This window comes from Gossypium hirsutum, chromosome A02 (assembly GCF_007990345.1).
Source record: "Gossypium hirsutum isolate 1008001.06 chromosome A02, Gossypium_hirsutum_v2.1, whole genome shotgun sequence".
In the NCBI taxonomy this organism is placed as follows: domain Eukaryota; kingdom Viridiplantae; phylum Streptophyta; class Magnoliopsida; order Malvales; family Malvaceae; genus Gossypium; species Gossypium hirsutum.
This window is the reverse complement of record NC_053425.1, coordinates 108,041,588-108,053,520: the sequence shown is the minus strand read 5'-3', so window position 1 is coordinate 108,053,520 and position 11,933 is coordinate 108,041,588. Positions and strand designations below refer to the sequence as shown.

At 37.2% G+C, this 11,933-nt stretch overlaps 2 protein-coding genes across 16 annotated transcripts; one reads left to right on the top strand and one right to left on the bottom strand.

The window, feature by feature from the left end:
• LOC107939589 (putative uncharacterized protein DDB_G0290521) lies at positions 1-2,464 on the bottom strand. Its single transcript, XM_016872929.2, has 2 exons — positions 2,180-2,464; positions 1-1,564 (listed from the first exon to the last, which is right to left on the bottom strand). The coding sequence occupies exon 2, from the start codon at positions 1,534-1,536 to the stop codon at positions 370-372; it is 1,167 nt and encodes a 388-aa protein (XP_016728418.1). The 5' UTR covers positions 1,537-1,564; positions 2,180-2,464; the 3' UTR covers positions 1-369.
• Positions 2,465-2,530: 66 nt separating this feature from the next.
• On the top strand, positions 2,531-11,611 carry LOC107939586 (DNA mismatch repair protein MLH3). 15 transcript variants are annotated; one of them, XM_041081613.1, is made up of 26 exons: positions 2,544-2,604; positions 2,786-2,923; positions 3,008-3,059; positions 3,166-3,213; positions 3,328-3,482; positions 3,580-3,637; positions 3,973-4,030; positions 4,171-4,263; positions 4,361-4,526; positions 4,619-4,634; positions 4,726-4,946; positions 6,057-6,126; positions 6,237-6,299; positions 6,446-7,864; positions 7,940-8,018; positions 8,120-8,271; positions 8,477-8,535; positions 8,641-8,838; positions 9,359-9,403; positions 9,478-9,531; positions 9,636-9,742; positions 9,996-10,044; positions 10,307-10,366; positions 10,479-10,551; positions 10,866-10,951; positions 11,097-11,611. In XM_041081613.1, the coding sequence occupies exons 1-26, from the start codon at positions 2,587-2,589 to the stop codon at positions 11,280-11,282; spliced, it is 3,723 nt and encodes a 1,240-aa protein (XP_040937547.1). In that variant the 5' UTR covers positions 2,544-2,586; the 3' UTR covers positions 11,283-11,611. The 15 variants fall into 15 exon arrangements, 5 of the variants coding, with proteins under 5 accessions (XP_040937555.1, XP_040937554.1, XP_040937547.1 ...); XM_041081615.1 differs by having other exon boundaries at positions 2,545-2,604; positions 8,120-8,229; XR_005904968.1 differs by lacking the exon at positions 11,097-11,611 and having other exon boundaries at positions 2,532-2,604; positions 9,996-10,133.
• The last annotated feature ends 322 nt before the right edge of the window (positions 11,612-11,933 follow it).

The following is an 11,933-nucleotide window of genomic DNA, read 5'->3' as shown; positions in this document are numbered from 1 at the left end:
TAATGAATCAACTGCTGAAATAACAATACCAAGGGCAGTAAAGTTTCAGTACATCTAGCATCATCCAAGAATGCGGGATGAATATGCAACAAAACAAAAACATCTAAATTTATTGCATTCCTCTTTATCTCAAATCCAAATATTGCTATCATTCTATGCAGCAAGCACTATTAGTAAAGTGTAGAGGCAAGCAATTGAACATTCAAATATACATTCTGTCAATTCAACTTCCTTACAAAACCAGTAACGAGCAAAGAGATAAATGGAGTAAAGTCGTTCCTAATTTCCTATAAAAGAAAATTATGAATCCTACCTCAGCTATTAACTTCAACCCTTGAAGCAACCTGTTACAAGAACAGGATTTGAATATTATGATTGCACGACTTTGTTTTGTTTGATACATGCAGGGGCCTTGAAATCCTGGCATTTCCGCATACCTTCGATTGAAATAACACCATCATCAGAGGGCTCCAAAGAATAAAAGGTCTTAACAGCAGCGGTAGAATTATCCATGTTCTTTTCAGTCAATGGAGAGCTCTTAGTAATCATATCTTCCTTGGGATTCACTCGATCCCTAAAGGAACAAATGCTTAAGGGCAGCCTCTTTAACTTCATTCTTCCCCTCTTTTTACTAGGAGTTACATCGTCACAAGCTTTTTCCTTCAAATGGCTTGATTCTGCTTCACCATTATCCAACTCTGATTGCCCAGATTTATCATATTTAGCACCCTTTGCCTCTGCTTTAACTGATTCTTCCATTGAGTCCCCAGAATCAATTTCATCTGCTATAGTACCTCCATTGCATGTAGAAGATGGGCTTCCTCCCAATACAATACCCCCATTGGAAGCTTTTGTTTTCTCAAGAGTTGGCATGATCTTAGGCCTTTTATGTTTATGACCTCTCCATTCAGAAGTTGGTGAATTCTTTGAGATTCTTGGGGAACTGTTGATTGCTCGGTGCAACTTCCGGGCTAACTCTTCATCTGTCCTAGGACTCTCAATTGGTTCGTGTTTCTTGTACAAGAGTTGAACAGGGACATGTTTCTTGAGCTTATTCTTTTTTAGGTGTCTTTCCTTATTAATCGAGTCTTCAGAAAATTTTGCTACCATGTCCAATGCATTCTTAGCTGCAGCAACAGCTTTAGCTGCAATTGCTGCCTTCTCCTCTGCAGCAGCTCTGGCAGCCTCAGCAGCTTTAGCAGCAGAGGTAGCTGCTGCTCTTGAGGCCTCCAAAATCTCCTCAGGAGAAAGATTTGGGTTATATAAATGGGAACTCATCAATAAATTTTTTAGATGGTCATTAACATCACTTGAAGAAGCAGAAGGCGAGTGTGAGGGTGAGGGTGAGGGTGAGGGTGAGGGTGAAGGTGAAGGTGAAGGTGAAGGAGGAGATGAAGAGGAAGAAGCCACTGCAGGCTGATCTGAAGCATCATTGGCATTGGATGCCTGTTTCTTAAATCCTGCAAGCAGACGCTTCCGAGGAGGCAGGAGGACATCCGCATCCAAGTGATTGATGTCACAAATGTTAGCCTCCATTAATATCCCTTCTCCGATTTATTAAAATCTGAAACACCAAAGCACAAGTAATTTGTCTACATAGATAGTCTAGCCGCTCGAATCACATCCACGTTAAAACATCAATAATCATAGATTCCCGATGTTAAATTGTAAACAAAACCCAAAACAAAATCTGAATTCTCATCACAGTAATAGTAACAGCAAAAACCCATCAAATTTGGAAAAAGAAGATGAGCAGATTTGGAAAGCAGCATAAATTCAAGCGGTTCTAATAGATAAATCGGAACTGAAAGACGTTTCACGTGTTGTAAATGACATAAACAACGTAAATTTGAAAACCCTACCGGCATATTCGGTTACACAAGAGCTTCCCGTAAAACCAAAAGAATAATAAAGACAGAAAGTCAACAAAAAGATCATCATGCAATGGAAATGAATAGCCAAGTTAAAGATTATATCGGAACAGGTAACATGAAAGAAAGAAACAAAATTAAAACGTAAAATAGGTTGATTGATAGAAGAAAAATGGAAAATTACAGGAAAGCAAACGCAACGTGAAGCGAAAATGCGAATCAACAAGCTCTGATCGAATGAAATTATGAGATGTAACTGAAATTAGAGTGAATTAAAAGAAAAAAAGGGATGAATTTTGATTCAATACCTGATCATTTATGCAGGGGGGGTTTGCTGCTTGGTTGGTTGGTGTCACAGATAAAGAGAGAGTTTTTGTTTGTTTGGATTGCAGGAAAAGAGAGATGATTTAAGAGATTTGAGAAGAAGGAAATTAGGGTTTTTTGTTTATTTATGTCATATTATTATATAGGGTACACATTTGTGTTAGTTTTGAAGATGAGAGGGAGCGAGCGAGAGGGTCCAGTGTAGGGAATAAGGAAAAGGAAAAACGAAGATCTTATGTCGTGTTACCAATTACTATACTAATGAAATTTAATTATTTAGGATTATTTAGCTAATGCTAATACTAATACTAATGCTGTTGTAACCCAGCCCAGCCCACGAAAGTACCAAACTGAAAAAGTGAATTGCGAAACGAGGGAAAAAAAAACTGAAATGCGCGAAACCAATGCTGTAAACCCTAAACCTTATTTGTTTTCTCCGTAATAAAAAAATTTTCTTAAGAAAAGGCTTTCCCAATCCTAATTTGTTGCTAATTACTCGTTTTCCCCCGGAGTACTCTTTTTTCTTTTTGGTGTATTTAAAGCGGATTGGTTTTGATGCGTATGTTTGTTTAATTTTCTACATGAGCTAGGTTAGGCTTGTAATGGGGAGTATTAAGCCCTTGCCAGATGCTGTTCGTAGTACAGTGCGTTCTGCCACTATCTTGTTTGACCTCACTAGGGTTGTGGAGGAGCTCATTTTCAACAGCCTCGATGCTGCTGCGACAAAGGTCGTAAATTTCAACAACTAACTCGTAAATAATTTCTACGAAGGGAACTCTGTGTTAAGAGTCGCCGTTTCTTTATTGTTTCAGGTGTCAGTCTTTCTAAGTGTTGGGAGCAGCTATGTCAAAGTGGTGGATGATGGTAAAAGCTATCATGCCTTTCGTTGCTAACACCTTTAGTCAATTGTCACGTCCATCCAGGTTTCATGTTTGATTTTTTTATTTATTTGTTGCTTATATGCTTTCAGGGTCTGGTATATCTCGGGATGGATTGGTGCTACTGGGAGAAAGATATGGTTAGCTTCGTAATATACTTGTCGATGATGCCTTTTATTTCCTGATTTTCTGTAATGCCTTCAATTTGTTTTCTCACTAACTCACAGTGCTCGCTTCATTTCTCTTTATGCCAGTAACGTCCAAACTTAACCATCTTAGTGATTTGGATGCTGCTGGCAGTAGCTTTGGCTTTCGGGGAGAAGCTCTAGCTTCTATATCTGATGTAGCTTTGGTAGAAATAGTAACAAAAGCTTATGGAAGACCAAATGGATACCGCAAGGTGATAAAGGTATCTGCAGTGGCTATTTTGTTATAAGCTTCTTTTTTCTTTGCTAATCATTTTGATATTGGCTGCAATTAAATTTCTCTTGGTTCTTTCTTTCCAGGGGTCCAAGTGTTTGTATCTTGGAATTGATGATGATAGGAAAGATATGGGCACAACAGGTAAGGCGTTATCTGGCCACTGCATTTGTTGTTAGCTCACTGGTATTATTGCTTGACTTGAAGATCTGTTCTTGTCCATTTAATGTTGAAATTCCTTTGCGTGTTAGACCAATCTTTTTGCCACATTTTCTCAAAGCTTTTGGTGTTTAGCCTGAAGAGAGCAGATGTTATTCTAGCTTTGAAGTTATATATAAAAAAGAGTACAGCTAGGTAACCTTAAGTATTAGGAGAAGACTCAAATCGGTGAGAAATCACTTAAAATAATAGGAAAAGAAGGCCTGTTTTTCTTTCAATTTTTTCTTTTCTTCATTGACTAATGTCTTGATTCCATACAGTTGTTGTGCGTGATTTATTTTGCAATCAACCTGTTCGGAAGAAACAAATGCAATCAAGGTTTGTCTTTTTAATCTCCAATTTCTTGTTTCCCTTATAGTTAAGCATAGTTTATGAAACTAGCTCTTGGTTGCACCTTGTGAAATCTCTACCATTACACTGAATCGACGCACCTGTGATTTGTAATGCTGAATTTGAAGCCCGAAGAAGGTGTTGCAGTCTGTTAAAAAGTGTGTATTCAGAATTGCTCTTGTTCACCCAATGGTTTACTTCAATCTTATTGATATTGAGAGGTATGTTCTTGTCAAATTTCATTGTTGGAACTGTGTCATTCATGTTCCTTTTCCATTTCTTTTTTTTTTTTTTAACTTTATTGTTTGTTGAATTAAGTGAGGATGAGCTTCTCTCTGTGAATCCTTCCTCTTCCCCTTTGCCTCTTCTGATGAGTGGTCTTGGAATTGAGGATTGTGCCTGTCTGCAGAAGCTGAATGCTAGTGATGGTTCCCTCAAGCTTTCAGGCTACATATCTGGACCTTGTGATGATTTTACTTCTAAGGTAGAATAATTATTTTGATTAACTGCATAAGTGTCTTCATAATTTTTATATTCTAGATTCCTCCTTATGATATTTTTTTTCTTTTCTGGCAGGCCTTTCAATATGTCTGTATCCGCTGAATATCTGAGACCACTATATGGCTAGTCAATATGAAAACATTGTTTATCATCAATTTCGTTTTGGACCTTGACAATGTCAGATATCAATTCAAGACTTGTCTGCAAGGGTCCCATTCATAAGTTGCTGAACAACTTGTCTACTAGTTTCGAGTCTTTACATCCAGAGAAGGCTAATAACTGGACCAAGAACGGAAAAAGGAGTAGATCTCAAGTGGTTCCATCATACATAATTAACATTAGCTGCCCACCATCTTTCTATGATTTAACCTTTGAACCATCAAAGACATATGTCGAATTCAAGGTAATATGCAGTCTAATTGAGAACCATGATTTAGTTTGCATTTGTATTGGTTAAAACATTTTCTTTTCGAGAAGGAACCTTAGTATCTGGTTCAAAATAATGTTTGTTCAAAACATTTGAAGACTACTTTGAACTTTTTTCATTTTCTTATAACAAACGTGGAATTGCTTGCTTCTATTGCATAGAAGTATGGCCAGAATACTCAATGCTGCTTTCTATGATAGTGAAGTGTCACCTTTGGCCTTTGTATGTCATTGTGTTTTGTCGCCAGCTCCTTGTACATTGTGGAACCTTTCAATGTGGTAAAGTACCTCTAAAATGTGTAATGTAGTATATGTACTATCATTCTGTGTGAAAATCTAGCACCCTGTGGTTAACAATGTTAACTAAAACAGCTGACGTGACCTCCATCCGATCACATGTTGATGCATGAGAAATAATGCCAATTTTTTCTACTTTCTCTCCCGTCCCCCTTTTCTCCTCCAATCTATCAACTTTCTTATGAAGCCTAGCTAGTCACTGGCTAGATCTAGCCTGAGGGTCAAATTTGCAGTGAAACTGGCCTGTTTCAAGCCTATTTCAACCTGCCAATACTGGTTCCGGCCTCCTGTGCCTATGGTTTGCTGGATTTGGTCTGAAAGTTGGGAATAATGTCATCCACCTTAACGGTGTTAACCCCTAGTGCCATTTTAATAGACTAATGGTAGTATAGATGCCATATTACACACTTTTAAAGTACATATGCCACATTGAAAATTTTCTTGAAGCACAATGGAATATGACATTATTCCTTCAATAATAAATGACAGTGTGTATGATGATCAGATGGACTTTGCACATAAGTTGGACATACTTTACCTTTTTTCCCTTTGGGTATACACTTTATTCATTAATTGTAGGATTAAAACATTATCAATTTGTGTGGTTACCTTTAAAAGTCATCTGCCAAATGTCGTAATTCAACTCTTCATTCGTTTAATCCTCAGTGGTGAGTTTATTTTTTCCTTTTTCGAAAAACAAGAAATTTTGGGCCCTTAGGGTTATTAGGAACTTCAGAAAGTTGTTAATTCAACCTCAAATCTCTCTCTCTTTCTGTTTCTTTCTTGCCAGGATTGGAAACCTGTATGTACCTTAATTGAGACAGCAGTTCAACACCTCTGGAGGAAAAATATTAGTTATGGTATGCTCTCAGCCATACAGAACAAAGTGCTTATTATGGTTGTTTTTGTAATGACTCCTGAAACTATCAAGTTATAATTGGTTTCTTATCTAGTCCTTTAACTCATGCAGTTGATGGATTAGGACAAGCAGAAACCCTGAAGGAAGATGTAAATATTTTAAATGTTGCAGAAGGTGCCCTTCGATATGTTATTGGCCAAACATTTTCTTTGGACATGATGTGAATGAATATCCAATCATGCTTTCACAGAAAGTTATTGCTTTCTGCAATGCTATCTCTCTTGCATGCTTCATTTGTTTTTTCAACGTTTGTTCTGTAGATTTTTTTGATGGATCATCAGTGGACTTGGAATTTGCAACGAGGAAGAGGACTAAAAAGTATCAACCATCTTCTTCATTGGACAAGCTAACCATAGATAATTTGTTTCATATGGACCGTGAAGATACGCCATTTGAGGAGTGCAATGGGAATACTGCACAATTTAAAGATCAGCAGAATGATATGAAGTTTGTTCATTGGACTGACTATTCTTTTCAAAGTTTGGGTGATTCCCTTTCCAAAGGTGGCTCCGTAGTAAACCAAAGGAGTGATTGGCATCTTTGGTCATCTGATAACAATATTTTAGCAGAAGATCACTTCTTGGAAAATAGATTTATTGCTTCAGGAAGACCAAACTATCATGTGAACAACAATAATATAAGTTCAAAGTTAGGTAATGAATCCCTCAAGTTTGAGAGTTGTGTGACCAATGAAACAGTTAGGAGTGTTTTTCCTTTTGATAGTCGTGAAGTTTGCAATGACATGCAGTTTAGGAAAAATATCAGCAAACCTTTTATGCAAAGTTGCTCCTTCCAAAGAAACCAGCCACTTGACAGGGAGTTGGTTGAAAGTGACGTAGGAGTTGACTCACCAATTGATAGCCTTAAGACAAAAAGGAAGTGGGTCTGCTCAAATGATGGCTTCAATATGATGGAAGTTGATTTCAGTGACCAGACATTTGATCACCTTTCAAAGACCGCATGGCAGGATGGACCCAAGCTTGTAGGAACAGATAACATTCCTATGGATTGTGATGTTTTAAGAGGAGCTTCTGCAAAGTTGTTTCTGTCATGTGGAGATGTTTCTGTTGAAGAAAATGGCCTAGTATCTGGTTCAGTCATGCTAGCTGAAAACTTTGCCTCTAGTCATCAGTTCTTAAGTTTGGGATTGCGTTCGGGAACCTCAAACCTCTTTGCACAATTTAGTTATAAGAATGCAATAGAAGGGAGTTTCAGATCTGAGAAAAGGACTAACTTTGGTCATTTCTCTGATGGTGAAGACAAGGACAACCAATTTGGTTTTGATCTAATCTCAAGGGGCTCCAGCCAAGAAAAATGCATCCATGATTTCCCAAACACTGAACAAGGAATTGACTATGCTGAATCCAGTAGGGAATTCTCTGAGCACCTTCAACAAGACAATCTAAAACATAAATTTTCTCCAGAACAATTCAACGTAGTAATTGAAGACGGAGATTGGCCTTGTTCAGACTCAAGTATTAATGAACATAAAAGGAAAAGAGATTGCTTTCGTTATCAAGATTTTGGAAAAAACTTTAGTCCTAAAGAAAGATCAAGAAGAAGCCAGTCAGCTCCTCCTTTTTACATCCGGAAGAGGAGGTTTATCTCCTTACATCATTGTTTGCAGACGTCGGAGGAATCTACTTCTAATGAAGTCCGTGGTCCATACACCTTTTTAGGTGATTATGTGATGTACATCTCAGTTTAAAGGATTGGTTAATGATGTACCATATTAATATAAATGAATTTTGCAGAGACTGGTGATAAGAAGCCTCCACAACATTCTTCTGGTTTGCACAATCGATGCTTTGAACCTAATTTTGGGAAGAATAGGTATGAGCAATTTTGTTATCTCCTTACAGAATTGACTTTGATTTTGCTGCTGAAACTTGAATTTTCTCTCTTTCTTGGTTGTTCACTTTGGCTAAATACAGATCAAATATGAATAACAAACCAGACAAGGTGCATGGTCCCATAGTTCAAAAATGTGATAAGATTGAACAACCTTATTGCCGAGAGGATCCTGAACTTGTTCCAGTGCAAGGTATTTCTGTTCTTTCACCAGAAGAAATACTTGTATTTAAGCGTAAGTTCTTACAAAACAATTGATATTGATTTGGTATTGGGTGAACTTGAAGAGGATGAGAGTTTATCAACATTACAGTAGAGTAATAGACATGGAATGCAAAATCCTTTTTTTTCTCCTTAAATTTACTTAGTTGCCAAAGAAGGAAAAACTTTAACTACATATCAACAGATTAACAGCTCTTGTTTGTTCTCTCATCTTTCAGTATTTCCCTCATATGGAAATCAGGATCCCCTAATTTCTGGAACCAAATGGAGAAAAACAGTTGGGTATTTTGCAATTTTAATAAACCGTATTTGCTGCTTCTGAGTTTTCAGCTCCAGATGCATTCACTAGTGGTCAATAGTATTTACTGTATTGTTAATGCAGAGGAATAACAAATTATATGATGCTGACAATGAAGATACTTTACTTGATATCGCTTCTGGATTCCTTAACCTTGCTGCTGAATCATTGGTTCCTAAATCAATTATTAAGAAGTGTCTCACAGAGGCCAAGGTTCTGCAGCAGGTGGATAAGAAATTCATCCCAATTGTAGCTGGTGGAAAACTTGCTATCATTGACCAGGTCCATTACTGGCTTAAATTTCTATAGCATTACCCTTTTCTTGTCATGCATTTTCTGCTCTAATTATTGCAGTGTAAGTTTTCAGCTGAAAATGGTACCTTAAGTTTATGTATGTACTATGAATTGCACATATACGGGGTCTTGGATATACCACTTGTCAGATGTTGGTCTTCAAAAGATATAGTGATTCCTTTAATAACAGCTGACTGACTAAAAAGAGAGGTTAATTAGTCATGGTGAAGGTCATCAGAAATTCTGATCTTAGAAGACAGATTACACATGACAACAGTTGGATGAATAGTTGATGAGAAATGAGGAGAAAACATTAGTTGCAATGATCGTTCAAATATGTCAAGTATACCATAATTCATACATATCCTAATCCATGGATTTGATGCCTATACAACAGCCTTGTATGCTGATTTGGACATACAAATGATTACATTAGCATACATCCTCACATAAATGCTATAGAAATTTTGGCAGTATGATTAACTCTAGTTATTGTTATCTTCTGCAGCATGCTGCAGATGAAAGAATTCAACTAGAAGAACTTCGTCGCAAGGTAAAACTATTCTCTAGTTCAAATTTGTCGAAGTAGTGATTTTTGCTACTAATTTGACATGTCAAAAAAACTAGGTCTTATCTGGTGAAGGGAAGTCAGTCGCCTATTTGGATACAGAGAAAGAGCTGGTATGTACAGTTTAATGTATGAAGCTTTATCCTGGAGCTTTGGCAATGATGTTTTTTTTTTTCTTTGTGAATCTAGGTTTAACTTATTACTTGTTAAATAACAGATCCTGCCAGAGATGGGATATCAGTTGCTGCACAATTTTTCTGAACAAATAAGACATTGGGGTTGGATCTGTGACTTTCACACGCAAGATTCAAGATCCTTCAAGAAGTAATTTGTTTTTTTCCTTGGTTTGAAAATATTACGCTCATATAGTTTGCTGTGTGATAAATAATCCTGAATGTGGATTTGGAGGCAAAAACATTGTTCAAAGGTGCATATCTCTTACCTATAAAGATGTTAGCAGGAGTTTCACCATTTTGTGTTTCATTCCTTAATGTTCCATTCATTGTCTTCTGATATTCATTGCTATTAATCTTATTATATATCCTGATTTTGCTTCTTAATTTTAATTACTATCCAGGAATTTGAACCTTATTCAGCGTAAGCCAGCTGTTGTCATACTTCTTGCAGTTAAGCTCCATTTCACTTCTGTTTATATTGATGGAAGCTAAACCACCGCCCTTACATCTTTTGCTTGAGCATTACTTACTGCTTTTTCGTAAGTTCAATGAGGTTGGGTCAAAATTACCTGTTTTATCATATTTTGAAGGAAATTTTGGAAGCTTATCCCTGAAATACTGTGTCCTTGTTTGCTTATCATGCAAATTCAAGTTTGCCATTTCTGTTCTGTTAAAACTTCAATGTCAACAACATTTTATGGATAACATGCAGGTACCTTGCATTTTAGGTGTCAATTTATCTGATGTTGATCTATTGGAATTTCTTCACCAGGTAATACATGGTTTGTTGCTTATCAGAACATTTATTTCCTACTTCTCCTTTCCCTTTTACTTATTGGTAAAGGTTTAATTTCTGACTCTCAGTTTGTATTTATAATACGTAGCTTGCTGATACGGACGGATCATCAACAATGCCCCCATCTGTTAGTCGCATTCTTAATTCCAAAGCATGCCGAGGTATGTCTAATCTCACATGGTTATGGCAACTGGACGAATCAAATTCAAATATGTGGAAGTTTTATGATTTATCTAATACTTAATTAGAGTGGTTAGTGCAATAATTATCTGAGCAAATAATATATATGCATAGGTCAAGTGAGACTTCTTCACTGTGGCTGTTAAGATATCTTTTGTCTCTTTTCTCTCTTACGTCTATTTATAGTTCCAACTCTGCTACTTCCATAACCTTCGTTAATATGTTGATAATATCTTGTCCTTCATTGCAAGTTCTCCAACTTTGTGTAACTTCCTGTCATGCTTTCATCATTAAGGTGCAATTATGTTCGGAGACTCCTTGCTTCCTTCAGAATGTTCCTTAATTGTTGAAGAGCTAAAGCAGACCTCGCTGTGCTTCCAAGTGAGTTGAACATATACCACACCAAGAATTCTTTTTGCAGATTCGACTGCTGACATTTTATGAATGTATGCATTCATTTGCACGTGTGTGTGAGAGAGGGAGATTCTTATGCTGCCTTAATAAATGTGAAAATGATAACATGCAGTGTGCTCATGGGCGACCAACCACTGCCCCGCTTGTGAATTTGGAGGCATTGCATGGGCAGATAGCTAAGATGCAAGTGAGGGATGATGAAGGCAGGGAGTTATGGCATGGGCTATGCCGACAAGGAGTGAGCCTTGAAAGGGCCAGCTTGCGGTTAAGAGCAGCTGCTGATGAAAAACCAAGCTAACGTGTTAAGCTGAAACCACGTCATAGTGTGATTGTCTAAAGGTGACTGGACCCATTGTTGGATTGATTTTACCTGATCTCAGCCTGCGAGAAGTTGGGCTTTCAGGGAACCAAAGCATTATCCAAGATGGGTAATTGACATTCTTTTTCACCCCATAATAATAATTGGGTGCTACGAGATGTGTTATTTTTCTTCCCTCTATGATGTATTCTCAACTCATAGGGTGATGGTAGTAAACTGAATTTACGGCAAATTGAACATAAAAGTATATTGCAAACATTGTACTACATTTGTATTTCTCCGTGCATTAATTCTTGGTTGTTTGCTCTCTTCCCCATCTCCCCAATTAGCAAGTAGAATCATTTCCTTGGTATAAGCTTAAGGGTTCAGGCCTCTTGTTTAACCAGTGTGGTAATCAATTACGCTAGCACACCCTTGACATTTCACAGCCCGATAGCAGCATATGATCGCATGGCATACTGAAAATTAAGTAAAATGCATTCCATCGACCTTAATGGCGGAATGTTTATTTGTTTCTAGTTGAATTCTCAATACCCTTGCCTTGTTCGCAAAAGTCGCAATTTAGATCCTCACATCTGAGCATTATCATTCTAACTCGTATCCCATACATTGGGTGAAAATGATGCAACA

Excerpts from the sequence above, each read along its gene's own strand:
- LOC107939589 (XM_016872929.2), bottom strand. The coding sequence starts at position 1,536 with ATGGAGGCTAACATTTGTGACATCAATCACTTGGATGCGGATGTCCTC.
- LOC107939586 (XM_041081613.1), top strand. Across the intron at positions 4,264-4,360 it reads AATCTTATTGATATTGAGAG|TGAGGATGAGCTTCTCTCTG; the intron begins GTATGTTCTTGT and ends TGTTGAATTAAG. Across the intron at positions 7,865-7,939 it reads TGGTCCATACACCTTTTTAG|AGACTGGTGATAAGAAGCCT; the intron begins GTGATTATGTGA and ends TGAATTTTGCAG.